At 38.9% G+C, this 16,323-nt stretch overlaps 1 protein-coding gene across 4 annotated transcripts in view; it reads left to right on the top strand.

The window, feature by feature from the left end:
• Window positions 1-16,323, top strand: part of LOC150078026 (sister chromatid cohesion protein PDS5 homolog A-like) — a 797,139-nt gene that overhangs the window by 285,007 nt on the left and 495,809 nt on the right. For all 4 annotated transcript variants that reach the window (XM_090384327.1, XM_090384329.1, XM_090384326.1 and 1 more), the window contains exon 12: window positions 6,383-6,528. In XM_090384327.1, coding sequence (XP_090240453.1) covers window positions 6,383-6,528 — 146 coding nt within the window. The remainder of the gene's footprint in view (window positions 1-6,382; window positions 6,529-16,323) is intronic.

Raw genomic sequence — 16,323 nt, 5'->3', positions numbered from 1 at the left:
GTTGAAACCTTGTGATTTCATTAGGCAGTTCAATGGGCATATACACATTATTTATTGGGCACATTCCCAGTGATGGCCCAGTAAACATTGTTACAAATATATAAATAAAAAGAAATTGAACTCTGGGCATTGTTTGTTGATTTGGCTGGAATTTTCTCTGTGGGGATTGTTGGACCATTTTGTTTTCATTAGATGTGTTACTTTAGGCAACTGTTTATTATTGTTACAAGATTTAACTCATCCTAAAATTGAAGGAAAAGGCCACTTTTTCATGTTGGATGGTATCCTTCCACATTATTCCATCGAATTTTGGAAATTATAAAATGAAAAATTAACAGGTAAGTGGATCAGGTGTTTGGTCCTAACAATTGGCTGCTCAATTCAGGAAATATAACCTCTGATTTTTTTTTTTTTTTTTTTTTTGGTAGAGGCTATTGAAAGCAATGTTTGTTCCAAAAACCTCATACTGTTGAGAACCTAAACACAGTGATAACTGAGAATTAATAAAATTGATTGTGTTATGTTTAAATATTTGCAGTAAGGAGCCAGAAAATTTAACAGCTATATATATATATATATATATATTTATATATATATATATAATCATCAAGAATAATACAATAGAGAAGTTATATGCTATAGGAGGGAAGAAAAATTAAGAATTAGATTAAATAAGATTAGATAAGACTGAATTACAGTAACATGAATTATGGATCAGGATCACTGCTATTGCAAAAATACCCTACAGCCATAATGTATATATAAAATATTATTAGTATAAAATACACTTAAGTAGATGTTTATTTGCATAGAAATGAACTAATGAAAATACGGTGTACCCTGGGAGCGATATACGCTGTGAATGAAGGGGGGAAGAAAGAAACCGGAAAAAATAATTGTAACTATAGAAAAGTAAACCAAATGAATTTTTTGAAGAGACGACCTAGGTGGAGATAGCATTGCGGAGTCTCTCATAATTTTTGTGTCTTCATCAGAGGTCATCCACCAAAATCATGGAAAAGCCAGCAATGCCCTTACTTCTGTTTCCGACATGTTCTGTATGTCAAAGTACACGTGCGAAAGTCCACGTGGTAATATCAATTTTAAATTTTGAATAAAAATTTTAATAATATTATACCAGGTTTGCAATTACATAATGTGTTAATAAGGTAATGCATACAGAACATGGATGACCTTACAGAAGTAAGCAGAACGCTATGAAAGTAGAAAAAAGCAAAGATAAAGGCAAGGAAAATCTGAATGACAAGAACTTACCGCTGCAGGCCAGACTGACAAAAGACTGTCAGTGGGTTACCAGTGTATTTATGCATGGGTATGCTAGCGGCGCCTAGCGTTAGACAAATTTTGGTGTGTGTTTTTTGAAATAACGTGGGCGGTGAAGCTACGCTAGGTTAAGCATCATGTACTTAATGTTAACAACATTGAATTCTAAATGGGAAGCCTTCGTGGTCTTCATTTTGGAGGCTACTAGGCTTTTCATTCCAACTTAGAAATACTTTTCAAGGTTTAGACCTAAATGGATGTCAGATGAATTAATGAGGCTCATGGCAGAGAAGAAGAAGAAGAAGAAGAATGCATATTAAGTATCATGTGATACAGAAGCCTATGCCAGGTATTCACAAAGGAGGTTAGGTAGGCGAAGGCAGATTATGAAAAATCTTTGGTAAAGGATGCAAAGAAAAACAGCAAAGAGTTCTTTACTTATGTAAACTCTAGAAAGAAAGGCATGAATCATATTGGACCACTTAACATAGATGGGTTGACTATTGATGGTCATGCACAGGTAGCTGATAAACCGAATGAGAATTTTATATCTACATTCACACACGAGGAGTTATTCAGTGAGGGGTTTTGCAGAAGTTTATCAAACGCTAACAGGGAGCTAAGCGATTTAGTAATAACTGAGAGCAAAGTGGAGGAGAAATTGTTGAAGTTAATCATAAGGAATGCACCTGGGATGGACGGGATTAATCCAATTATATTAAAGGAGACAGCAAAGGAAGTAAGCAGGCCCTTAGCCCTAATTATGAGAACTTCCTTGGACTCAGAGGAGGTCCCCATGGACTGGAGGTGTGAAATGTATCACCAAATCAAAAAGGGGGTTGAAAAGGTGACACAAGTAACTACAGACCTGTTAGTTTAACTTGTGTTCCGGAGAAAATAATGGAATCAGTGGTTAAAGAAGCATTGCAGGATCATCTAGACAAGATTGCGGTAATAGTTAAGATACAGCATGGGCTTGTTAAAGGGAGGTCTTGTCTGACCAATTTGATCGGATACTATGATGTGGTCACAAAGGAACTGAATGCCAAAAATAATTTTTATATCATATACTTGGATTTAGGAAAGCTTTTGATACTGTTGCACATGGAAGGCTGCTGTACAGATTGGAGAGGTATGCATTAAGGGTAAGTTGCTACAATGAATAAAGGGATGATTGATTGGGAGATGACAGAGAGTGGTAATCAATGGATACTGCTCTTCGTGGACAAATGTTATTAGTGGAGTTACCCAGTGTTCGGTGCTGGCCCGTTGTTGTTTTGTGTGTATTTATCAATGATGTTGATGTAGGTATATCAGTTTAATGTTCAAGTTTGCATATGATACAAAGGTTGGCAGGGTTGTTAACAATAGTAATGACAGTATGCTACTCCAACTGGATGTAGATAAGTTGGGAAAATGGGCTGATAAGTGGCAACTGAAGTTTAACATTGACAAATGCAAAGTACTATATATAGGTAGCAATAACTGAAGAGAAACGTACCAACTATGTGGTACTACACTCAGGGAAGTGGAAAGTGAAAAAGACCTGGGGGGTAATTGTGCAGTCAAATGTGAAGTTTTCTGAGCAGTGCAGATGGGCTGCCAGGGCATGTGATGGAGTCTTGTCAATGATATATAGGAATTTTGCTAGCAGGGACAGGGAGGTGATTATCCCATGTACAAGGCAATGGTCACGCCACATCTAGCATACTGAGTACAGTTCCTAATTTTCGGAAGGATGTAGAGTTGCTAGAATGATTACAAAGAAGGGCAATAAGATTGGTGAGGGGAACAAAGGGGTGCTCTTACCTAGAGAGGATTAAGTTCTGCAAATTGCAGCGCCTGGAGAGTAGGCACCTGCGAGGTGATCTGATTGAGGTGTATAAGGCCTTGAATGGGTTGAGCAAGCTGAATGCTGATAGGATTCTTCCTATTGCTCAGACTAAGAACCTGAGGGGACAACAGTTTCAAATTGAGGTTGTAGAGTAGATGTGTGAAAATTTGCCTTTAGCCAGTGGTTAGTTGATTGAACAGGCATCCATCTTTTGTTGTGGAAGCTAATAGCCTAAATAAATTTAAGGCTGAGCTTGATAGGCATTTGGAATGAATGGAGGGGTGAAATGGGAGGGTTTTTTTTTTTTTTTTTTTTTTTTGTCTGAGGCTGCATAAGCTTGTTTTCTTGCATCGTATGTCTCTAGTAATGCTAATGCTATTAGATTTTCACATGAAGACCCTCTCACACATACACACAGATAAGTTTATTAACTGTATGGCATGATGATTATTTACTATTCATTAAGTGGAAGTGGATCATCATAAAGGTCTTTGTCCTCTGTCTTCACGTTGAGTAGGCTGAGGAGGGGTTGGTCTTGCTGTCTCAGGGGTGGAGGAGGTGGAACGGAAGGCAGGAGAGACAGGCACACTCAGTGTAACTTTACGAAAATACATCAGAATTTCTGTCTGACTTTTTTTGCTTTTTCATTTTTCTAAAAATGTTTCTATTTGGTACCAATCCTTCTTCCACTGTTTGTTTTAGTTTCAGTGCCCATATCATAGAAGGGTCCATGTCGTAAAAGAAGTCAGAAGCTGTCTTGAATAATCAGAACCCTTCTGCCAGATTGTCTAATGTCAATTTGTTTTGTGGCACTGCTGCTGCTTCTTCTACGTCTTCTTTCTCATCGTCTGGCACTGGTTCAGAAGCACTCATTTCCATTTGGAGGGAATGGTGTGATTTTTTTTTTTTTTTTTTTTTTTTTGGCTGATGCTGCATAAGCTCATACATTTGCTTTCTTGCATCACATGCCACTACTACTACTACTATTATTAAGTCGTCTTTTGTTAATTCCTCTGGTGTGGTGTTTATTAGCTCTTGAATTTCTCCAAGATCCATATCTTGAAACCCTTCATCTCTCCCACCTTTTTTTACCATATCCACAATCTCTTTCATGATTTCTTTGATTGGCTCTGTCTTAAATCCAGTGAAGTCATGCACAACATCTGGACACAGTTTTCTCTAGCAGGAATTTATTGTTTCAGGTTTGATGGCTTTGGCTGCTTTTTCTATAACAATGATGGCATCTTCAATGGTATAATCCTCCAGACTTTTATGATGTTCTCTCTATTGGGGTTCTCTTCCATAGAGTTGACAATCCTTTCCATAGAGTACCGTGTGTAATGAGCCTTAAAGGTCCTTATGACCCCTGATCTAGAGGCTGAATTATAGACGTTGTGTTTGGGGGCAAATAAACCACTTCAACGCCTTTGGTGCCCAATATCAAAAGAACTTTAAAAGGCAGTCCCTTACTGGCAAGGTACTTCCTGACTTCAGGGACAAAGCATCGATGGAACCAATCCAGAAAAGGGTTCTTGTTGTCCAGGCTGTCTTTTTGTTCAACCAAAAGACTGGCTGCTGGTGTTTATCTTTTCCCTTCAAGGCTCGAGGATTAGCAGCTTTATAGATAAGGGCAGTCCTGATCATAGACCTGACTGCATTTGCACAAAACAGTAGAGTTAGCCTATCCCTTCCTGCCTTAAATACTGGTGTTTGCTTCTCTTCCTTAATAATAAATGTCCTTTGTGGTTTTTTTTCCAGAATAGGGCACTTTTGTGTGCATTAAAAACCTGTTCAGGCAGATATCCTTTCTCCTCAATGATTTTCTTAATGTTGTCTGGGAACTTGTCTGCTGCCCTTTGGTCAGCAGAAGCTGCTTCTCCTGTTATCTTGACATTTTTTAAGCCAACCCTCTTTCTAAAATTATCAAACCATCCTTTGCTGGCATTAAATTCTCCATCTTTAGATCATTCATCTTCCTTTTGCTTTAAGTTGTCATATAATGACTTCACTTTTTCTTGAATCATATCAGAGTCTATAGTATGCCTTTCTTATAGCAATCCTGCACCCACATAAAAGCTGCATTTTCAGTACGAGATAAAAAGGTATTTCCCAAAAAGTGCTAGATTTTCGTGCCTGCTGTTGTAGCTGCAGCGACTGTTTCACTAATTTCCTTTTCTTTTTTTTACGATGGTCTTTACGTGGGATTCATTTATCTTGAAACGGCAGACAATCACTTTGTATGGGTCCCATGGTGTTATTCAAGGCTTATGGTATTTATTGCACTAAGCACGATGAAAAATACACGAGAACATGTGAGATCACTTTTTACTGCGATATGCAATTCACTGGAGAGACGAACTACTCACGCAGAGATTATTAGCATCACATGGCGTTTTAAGCGGATACTCGCAACACTTGAGCTCACCTCAATACCAACAGGAGCTGGCTACGAAATTATTACAGTAGTACAGTATGTACTACAGTTAATTTTATGCAGTTATGATTTAATACTGCATCTTTACATTTGTTTACATTTCTCTTGACTGTGAATAGCGCCATGTATGGTCTGTGTAAGTGTTTGTGTGCATAAGTTTTGATAAATTTTAACTTTTTATAATAGACTAGCTGTAGGCTACCCGTTTTTAAAATGGGATACAATTATTAAGTTGTTAATTCATCTCATACTATTTACTTAATATGATTTTTTATACTTTTTACTTTTTTCTTCTCTCGAGTTTATGCATGCATTGCCTCATGTGCAAACATCAAAAAATAAGCTATTATATACAAATATATATATCTCAAAGATATATATCTATTATATACAAAGATATATAGGCTGTCACAAATTGGAAAATTTTTTTCCAATATATTTATTGAAAAAAATCTGCGTATAAGTGGACCCGTGCAGTTCAAACCCATGTTGTTCAAGGGTCAGCTGCACTATATTTATTGTGTGGCGAGGTGTAATATGGTAAGATGTAAACATAATATGGCGAGGTTTTCTTTTCACCGTATTACATTTAGTTATTATTCATTGTTTATTTATTATTCACTCTTGTTGTTCATATGCTTGTTTAGTATTACTGCATATAATGCTAATATCACTTGATGTATCGTTAAATAAAACCAGGAGCTGAGTATTGGAAAAAAAAAAAAAAAGTTAGATATTGCTGTGATAAAATTGTATACAAGAAAATGTGACCAGAATTAATTGTGTGTGTGTGTGTGTGTGTGTTTATGATTTTTACCTTCTTGTTACAGAACAACTTCGACAAAGACAGCATGATCCAGATGAAACTGTTCGATATGAAGTAGTAATGGCAATTATAAGTGCTGCTAAGAAAGATTTTAACAGTGTCACAGATGAACTCCTCAATTTTGTTAAAGAAAGAACTCTAGACAAAAAGGTTAGATTTACTCTCATGATCATTGTATCACAAAACTAATAATTTCATACATTGTTGCTTTTAAATTGCATACTTGTACACCTCCCATCCAACACACAATGCAATAATTCTTTGCTATGAAATTAAGGAAAGTACTTTTACCGTATTTTCCTGCTTATAATTTCATGGGCATACAAGATGCACCCTAGTTTTGGCCACATATTTTGGAAAAAATAATAACCCTTCTATTATCCTTCGATACTGTTTATGGTGAAACTAAGAAGCGATCTTTTACAGACTGATGTAAACAAATATGGCGATATGGTGTGATATGGGACGTAATCAGGGGGTAGGTATTAAAAATAAATTAAATGGAGTTACATTTATTTTATTTTTATTTTTTTTAATGGTATACGCTTGGGTAAATGTTCAACCAATAATGAAATGTTTGTTTCGTCACTTTCTCTTTGTAAAAGACGGAATTGAAAAATCCCAATCCAGTCTAATTAGTGCGCCATACCATAAAAGCGCGAGATCATATTATAGAGGAAGCAAACACATGGGAAAATGAAACAAGTTTTTACTCTGATTGTGAGATTCATATCACACAGATTTCAACAAATTTTCCACGAGAAAAAGATTACTGGTATGTTTTGTTGCCATAGATTGTAACTGCTGATAATTGTCAAAAATATATTTCACAGATAAATCTTAAGTAAAATTGGTGTGAATTGCAAAGGGAAGTTTTCAGAACTCAGTTTACTGGCATTGCGTCATCGAAAATGCATTGCTGGTAGTCTTTAGGCCTAAACTGACATCGACTATATAGGACGCAGGGTGATTTTCCGAGTATTTCTTCGCGAAAAAAAACCGCATCTTATAAGCCGGAAAATACGGTATATTTCATGGCTTCTATTTATTATTCTAGTATAGCTCCTTGGGAGTGGGGGCACATCACTGAAAATATTCCTTTAAATTTTGAACCGTTTTCAGTAAGCATTTATATAAAAAAGCCCATAAGAATTCCTTGTACAGGATTTGGACATGGGTCTTTTCCACCTGGCGTGTGGGGAGGGATAGTGATTATAAACATTAGGCTCCCTTTGCAGATTTTCATCGATATCCATGATGGTTTGATTTTACCCCTATATATCTTTATTCAATTCATTCATATGCATTGAGATAATGATGAAGTAAGCCAACTTTACCAGCCAAGCAGTGTCTTCAAAGCAGTTGGAAGCAAGTGTATGCAAAAAGCAGTGTGTGTGTGTGTGTGCTTCTTTCTTAGAAAAATTTCAGTTTCTAGTTCAAAGACTTGTCCAGTTCTACAGTATACATGCCATCTACAATGTACAATTTTATAATGAAATTTATAAAAATGATAATAACAATAAAAAACCCTTTCTTACTCATCTGTTGAATCATGGAGGTTTATTGATTCTTCTATTGAACTATAGAAGTGTATTGGCAGTTAATTATTTGATAAATGATATAATGACACAAATTTCACACTAAAAAAGGCTGACTTGCACTTGCACTGTGGAAGGTGTAGCCATACACTTTAAATAGGGCATGATTAATGGGCAAGTTTAATTTCCAAAATCTGAGTGAGTGAATAAATGACTGGTTAACTTTTCTTGCTACTCGCTACTAATTGTGCTATCTATTTTTAACAAAAAGATTTTCTTCTAATGACTTTCCTATGACTGAACCCAAGTTTTGGGTGTCACTATTCTGCAGAGACAGGCTGCCATCTATAAACTGGATTAATTTATAGATGGCAAATGATGCAAGGAAGCAAGCTTATCCATAACCTGACACATACATACTCAACTCACCTCATCTGTCCATTCGTACTAATAATTTGTCTAATTCTTCCTTAAATTTATTACCCATTTCCATCAGAACCACCAGACGGTAGTTTGTATTAGTATTAATAGTGGCAAATGATGCAAGGAAGCAAGCTTATATAGCATAAGAACAACAAAAAAAAAACATTTTGCCATCCATTCCCTTCAACAGTTCTGCTTCTTCCTTGAATTTATTCAAGTTATCCACTTCAACAAAAACAGATGGAAGCTTATTCCAGCAATCAACTACCTGCTGGCTAAAGGCAAACTTCGACACATCCATTCTGCAACCATCCTTCCTCAGTTTGAATATCCCCCCCCCTCCCCGTGTGTGTGTAGTCTGAGCAAGACGAAGAATTCCATCAGCATTGATTTTACTCAAGTTGTTCAAAGCCTCAGACACCTAAATCGGATTACTTTGCAGGTATCTAATCTACAATAGATGCTGCAATTTGCAGAACTGAAGCCTTTCTTGGTAAGAGCACCCCATTGTTCCCCACACCAACTTGTTGCCGTGCTGTGTACGTGTTCCAGCAGCTCTACATTCTTCCTAAAATGAGGCCTCTAGACCTGTGTGTGTGTGTGTGTGTGCGTGCAGTACTCAAGATGGCCCCTAACCATTGCATTGTACAATGGGAAAATCACCTCCTTATCCCTGTTAGCAAAAAATTCTGTATATTGTTGACAGAATTCTCTGCTGCCTCTGCATTGTCAGAGAGCTTCATATCTGACTGAAGAGTTATCCTCAGGTCTTTTTTCATTTTCCACTACCCTCAGTAGTACCATCCATTTGGTATGTTACTGTGGGATTACTGCTATCCATATGCAGTACTTTGCAGTTGTCAATGGTAAACTCAGCAGTGATTCTTCATGCATTAAGAATCTGCAGATAAATGAACCACTAGGTGGCAGTGATCACAGTGTGCTGAAGTGGGATTTACTCAAAGTGGTAACTACCATTAGGGGTAAAGGGAAGGGTTATTGCTTCCGTAAAGGCGACTACGATGGACTGAGACAGTATTTAAATTCTATACAGTGGGACCAACTGATGATGTTACCAACAGCAAATTCAAAATGGGAAGCATTCAAAGAACTTATCTTGGAAGCTACTAGGCTTTACATACCAACTAAGAAATATTGTTCAAGGTTTAGGCCAAAATGGATGTCAGATGAACTAATGAGGCATATGGCAGAGAAGAAAAATGCATGGGATACTTACAAATTAACACATGACACAGAAGCCTATGATAGATACAAGTTGATATGCAACCAAGTTACAAAGGAGGTTAGGCAGGCGAAGGCAGATTACGAGAAATCCTTGGCAAGAGATGCAAAGAAAAACAGCAAAGAGTTCTTTACTTATGTAAACTCTAGAAGGAAGGGGATGAATCAGATTGGTCCACTTGATATTGATGGGTCAACTGTTGATGATCCTGCTCAGGTAGCTAACAAACTAAATGAATATTTTGCATCGACATTCACACACGAGGAGTTATTCAGCGAGGGGAATGCCAGAGGTGTATTCAACTCTAGCAGTAAGCTACAGAATCTTGAAATAACTGGGAGTAAAGTGGAGGAGAAACTGTTGAAGATAAACACAAGAAAGGCACCCGGGGTGGATGGGATCTATCCAGTTATATTAAAGGAGGCAGCAAAGGAAGTAAGCAAACCCTTAGCCATAATTATGAGAGCTTCCTTGGACTCAGGGGAGGTACCCATAGACTGGAAATGTGCAAATGTGACCCCAATTCACAAAGGAGGATCAAAGGCTGACACAAGTAATTATAGACCTGTGAGCTTAACTTCTGTTCCAGGAAAATTAATGGAGGCACTGGTTAAAGAAGCACTGCAGGATCATTTAGACAAGACTTCAGTTATAGCTCAGACACAGCATGGTTTTGTTAAGGGGAAGTCTTGCCTGACCAACTTGATTGGATACTATGATGCAGTCACAAAAGAACTGAATGCAGGGAATAACTTTGATATTATATACTTGGATCTTAGAAAGGCTTTTGATACTGTTGCACATGGAAGACTGCTACACAAATTGGAGCAGTGTGACATTGGAGGCAAATTGCTGCTATGGATAAAGGGGTGGTTGAGGGGGAGAAGACAGAGAGTGGTAATCAATGGACACTGCTCATCGTGGACTGATGTTATTAGTGGAGTCCCTCAGGGCTCAGTGTTGGGTCCATTATTGTTTTCTGTATTTATAAATGATATTGATGATGGTATATCGGGCTTAATGTCCAAGTTTGCAGACGATACAAAGGTTGGCAGGGTTGTCAAGGACACTACTGACACTATGCTGCTGCAACAGGATCTGGAAAGGTTGAGCAGATGGGCTTGAGAGGTGGCAAATGAAGTTTAACATTGACAAATGTAAAGTACTACACATGGGAAACAGCAACCCCAGAGCAACATATCAACTCTGTGGTACAACACTGACAGTGGTAGAGAATGAAAGGGACTTGGGGGTGGTTGTGCAGGCAGATATGAAGTTCTCTGAGCAGTGCAGACGGGCTGCAAGAGTAGCTCATGGAGTATTGTCAATGATATACAGGAATTTTTCCAGCAGGGATAAGGAGGTGATTATTCCATTGTATAAGGCGATGGTCAGGCCACACCTGGAGTACTGTATACAGGTCTGGAGGGCTCATTTCAAGAAGGATGTAGAGCTGCTGGAACGAGTACAGAGAAGGGCAACAAGATTAGTGAATGGAACAAAGGGGTGCTCTTACGAAGAAAGGCTTAAGTTTTGCAAATTACAGTGTCTTTTTTTTTTTTTTTTTTTTTTTATGAGAACCCCAAACACGAGAGGTATTATAACCTATAGTACTTAGTACCGTGCTTGGGTTGGAGGTTGAGAAGACGAAAGAAGATATTTGTTGATATTGGACTTGAACTTCTGTAGATTGTAATTTTCAGGACAGACATATGAAGGAACGTTGTTCCAGAAAACGACAGAAAATTGAATGAATAAACAAGAAAGATGAAAAGTTGGTTCTGTGGGTTTGAAGTTGGACAGTAAATGGATGTTGGCTGGTGGCGGCACGTGTTCGGACTGTTTTGAAAGAGAGAGCGGGAATTATAGAAGCCAATTCAGAAGAACAGTGCCCATGGAAGTATCTGTAGAAGAGGCATGCAGCAGAAACAGTGCGTCTATGAGACAGCGAGTGGAGAGACTCTGTTAGAGATGAATCATTAATTAACCTAACTGCCCTCTTCTGAATGGAATCAAGAAGCCTGAGAGAGGTTTTGGGGGCACCACCCCAGATGTGGGAACAATATTCCATGGCAGGGCGGATTTGCGATTTATACAGAGTGAGCAGCTGTTTGGAAGAAAAGTAACGCCGAGAGCGAAAGAGAAAACCAAGTTTTTTAGATGCAGAGGAAGCAATATTTGTAATGTGCTTGTGCCAAGAGAGATTAGAAGTCAGGGTAATCCCCAAAAGAGATATATCATTTTGCCTAGAAATTGGAGTGTCACTAAAGATAAGCATAGGAGCAGAAGAATCCTTTTTGCGAGATATAAGACAAGATTGAGTTTTAGAAGGGTTGAAATCAACTAAGTTGTCTTTGCCCCACTGGAGAATTACCTGAAGATCGGCATTTAAGGAATTGGCAGCAGATTTTCGAAAACTTGAAGCTGATTGAGCTGGACAAGGTTTCTCAAAATGGAAAGTTGAATGCAATGTGCTATCATCGGCAAAACTATGGATAGGATTTCCAGTCAATGGAAGAAGGTCATTGATATACAAGAGGAAAAGAGTGGGGGAAAGAACTGAACCTTGGGGGACACCGGCATTAGTGGAGAAGTTAGAAGACAGAGAGCCATCTACCATCACCCTCAGTGAGCGATCAGAGAAAACTGGATAACCAATTACTAAAAACAGTTGGCAAACCATAAGATGGAAGCTTGTTTAGAAGACCTTTATGCCAAACACGATCAAAAGCCTTTGATATGTCAAGAGCAACTACTTGTGTTTCACCGAACCTTTCCATTGAATTAGTCCATAAATGGGTAACATAAGCCAGAATATCACCAGTGGATCGACACTGACGGAATCCATACTGGCGATCGTTGATCAGACGGAAGGTTTCTAGGTAGTTTAAGAGTTGGCGGTTAATTGATTTCTCCATTACTTTAGAAAGAGTAGAAGTAATTGCAATAGGACGATAATTGGATGGGAGGGATTTGTCACCCTTTTTAGGAACTGGCTGGATATGAGCAAATTTCCAAGCAGAAGGAAAAACACCTTTGGAATAAGAAAGTGAAAAAAGGCGGCAAAGAATAGGAGTAAGTTCAGGAGCACAGGTTTTGAGAACAAGTGGAGAAATACCATCAGGACCTGGAGCTTTCTTAGCATCAAGATTCATCAAAATCCTTCTGATATCCTTTTGACGGAAGACCACAGGAGGCATTGAATGGAGCGTGTTAGGAATGGTGGGAGGTGTTTTACCAAGATCATTAATACATGAGCTCAAAGAAAAATGGGATGCTAGCAGGTCAGCTTTATCCTTGGCTGAAGTGACAACTGAACCATCTGGTTTGGACAGAGGTGGGAGCAGAGATGGGCAAAAGTTGCGGCCAATAGCTTTGGCAAGAGACCAGAATGCTCGGCTGCCATTAGGGCAAGAAGCAAGTTTTCTACTCTTAGCCTGTTCAAACTCTAGTTTGGATTGATTAATAACTGCTTTACAATTGTTGCGAGCTTTGGTGTAGGCAGAAAATGAAACTGAAGAATTAGAAACAAGCCAATTACGATATGCAACGTTCTTCTCTTGGACAGCCTTAGCACATTTATTGGAAAACCAAGGTTTAGATAAAGGACGAGATTTTAAAGTGGAGTGTGGGATAAAGGATTCCATTCCTGCAAGAATAATTTCACTGACACGATCTGAGCAAACGTTGACATCAGAAGTTTGGAAACAGTAATCAGACCAAGGAAAAGAAGAAAAGAAGTCTCGCAGGTCATCCCATTTTGCATTCTTGTAATGCCAAACAATACGAGGTTGGGAATAGCCATGAGATAAAGGTTCCATTGGAGAAGAGGCAATCACCAAGTTGTGATCTGAAGTGCCTAAAGGACCTCTCACTTCAACCTTGTACTTAGAAGGGTTGTTTGTGAGAAAAAGATCAAGCGTATTGGCTGTATGATTAGGATTGTCCGGTATTCTTGTAGGTAAATGAACAATCTGTGCTAGGTCATTAGTAATTGCAAAAGCCTCAGCATCTCGACCTGCTGGGTCGGTGTGACTAGAAAACGGAAGCCAGCTGGAGTTGTGAACGTTAAAATCACCAAGGAAAATTACCTCACTGTTAGGAAAGTTGGACTGGAGAAAGTCAAGTTGCAAAGAGAGGAAGTCAAAGAGCTCCAAGTGATTAGTGGAGTTGGGAGAACGGTAGAGACAACAGATGAATTTTACACAATGAGGCAGAGAGATTTTAAGCCAGAGAAGATCAAAGAGAGGAGATTCCAAATTGCCAAGTCTCTGACAGGGAATATCAGAACGGACATATGCACAAGTACCACCTTTGAGGCGAAAGGAATCATACAGCAAATAATTTGGACATCTGAGATGAGCAGTAGTTGAATCAACTGATAACTGAGATTCAGTCAGAAAAAGTACATGGGGTTTGGAAGACTGCAAGTGGAAATGGACATCGTTGAGATTAGAATTGAGACCACGTATATTTGTGAAATGAATTAGGAAGTCCTTGGGAGGTTTAGATCTTTTTGCAGATAAGCTTGCTCTATTATTTTGACAATTCATGGTGTATTCAATAGTAAGAAAAAGTGGGTGGGACATGCTGTATGATGTAATGAAATTTTTGGATATGGCGTACATGTGGTAAGAATATACCCAGATCCTTGACATAACGTGGCCTCGACAATGCTCCCCGCATACACACTACTCGGACTCCCTCCAGTCACTATCTGGCAGAGTAGAGGTAGCAAGATTATACACTAGCTGATCCGGAAGCTTCCTAGAGAGTTACCAATAGGTTCAGTCCGGTGTACTAACTAGCGGCCGGCCTGCGAACACCGTTTTAGAGCTGTACCCTCGAAATGTAAGGAATATTGGATCTCGCCACGACATTCATCATAACCTCAAAAATCATCAATCATACTGCATGATGGAAGAGATAGGGAAGGGTTGGCCGGAACTTAGCTCTAGAGACTAAACATGGGTTCCACCACTTCAAGCCTCCAATAAGCAAAGTGGTGGTTTTTCACCGGTTGATGAGAGTCATCTACCACCTAGTACTGCCTGGTAACATAGAGGGGCGGCGTTCCTCCATGTGGTGTGGGCGCCACACCTCGACCCCTGCTTACGTTGGTTCACACCTGGGTGGTCACCCACCATGTACTTGTGCATGAAGGTTATACCCAGGATTACTAACAGTCCCACCATCGTGAAGGTGCAAGCAGAGGATTTGGCTGTCATAGACCGTCCGGACTTCGCCGAAATTGGGTCCACTTTGACTTGAGTGTCACCCGAATATCAGTTCCATCAGCGTTTTAGACTCACAGGTAGCAAGAACAGCTTGTCTGGCATATCTGAGAGAATGTCTGTGACAGCCTCAAGGTCTGGAGACTAGGCACCAGCGAGGTGATCTGATAGAGGTGTGTAAAGCCTTGAATGGTTTAAGCATGCTCAATGCTGATGGGATTCTTCCTCTAGCTCAGAAAAACCACCTGAGAGGACATAAATTCAAATTGAGGAAAGACAGATGTAGGATAGACGTGCGGAAATTTGCCTTTAGCCAGCGGGTGGTTGGTTGGTGGAACAGACTTCCATCCCTTGTGGTGGAGGTTGATAGCCTAAATAAGTTTAAGGCTCAGCTGGACAGGTATTTTGAACGAACAGAGGGGTGAAGTGGAAGTGTTTTTTTTTTTTTTTTTTTTTTGGCTGATGCTGCATAAGCTTGCTTTCTTGCATCAATGCCTCTACTAATGCTAATGCTAACTTCATATACCATTTCTTAGTGCACCTGCCTAGTTTTTATCGATCTTGTTGCAGTAGCATGCCATCATTACTGTCATTAACCATCCTGCCAAACTTTGTGTCATCTGCAAACCTAGACATTAAGCCTGATATGCATTCATCAATATCATTAATAAATACGATATACATTCATCAATATCATTAAAAATACAGAAAACAACAATGGGTGCAACACCGAACCCTGGGGTATTCCACTGATAACATTACTCTACAAAGAGCAGTGTCCATTGATAACCACTCTGTCTTCTCTCAATCATCCATCCCTTTATCCATAGCAGTAGCTTGCCCTTAATGCTACACCGCTCCAATTTGTACAGCAATCTTTTATGTGCAGCCATTTCCTGAAAATCCAAGTATATGATATCAAAATTGCTTTTTGCATCCAGTTCCTTTGTACCTGCATCATAGTGTCCAGTCAAATTGTTCAGACAAGATTTCCCCTTAAGAAAACCCATTCTGTTACTGAAGTATAACTGCACTCCTCTAGATGGTCCTGCATTACTTATTTAAACAGTGACTCCATTATTTTCCCTGGAACAGAAGTTAAGCTTACAGGTCTGTAATTACTTGTGTCACCCTTTGATCCACTTTTGTGAATTGGGAATGCATTCACACATCGGAAGTCCACAAGGACTTCTACTGAATCCAGTGACACTCTCCTACCTATAGTTAAGTGTTTTATTACCACCTTTGATGCCTTCCTTAATTTAATTGGATGTATCCCGTCCATCCCAGGTGCCTTTCTTTTGTTTAACTTCAACAATTTCTCTTCCACATTCCTCTTAGATATTACAAAATCATCTAGCTCCTTCTTAGAGTCTTATAAACCTTTGGTATCCACTTCCCTAAAGAATTTCCTAAACATGTCCACTTGTTTCCACTGCTCAGAGAACTTCATATCTGCCTGTATCATTACTCCTGGTCCCTTTCTTCCTCTACTATTTTTAATTTA

The sequence above is a fragment of the Mastigoproctus giganteus genome, chromosome 11 (assembly GCF_048544385.1).
Source record: "Mastigoproctus giganteus isolate SK-2022 chromosome 11, ASM4854438v1, whole genome shotgun sequence".
Classification (NCBI taxonomy): domain Eukaryota; kingdom Metazoa; phylum Arthropoda; class Arachnida; order Uropygi; family Thelyphonidae; genus Mastigoproctus; species Mastigoproctus giganteus.
The sequence above is the reverse complement of the archived record's forward strand: the minus strand, read 5'-3'. Positions and strand labels throughout refer to the sequence as shown.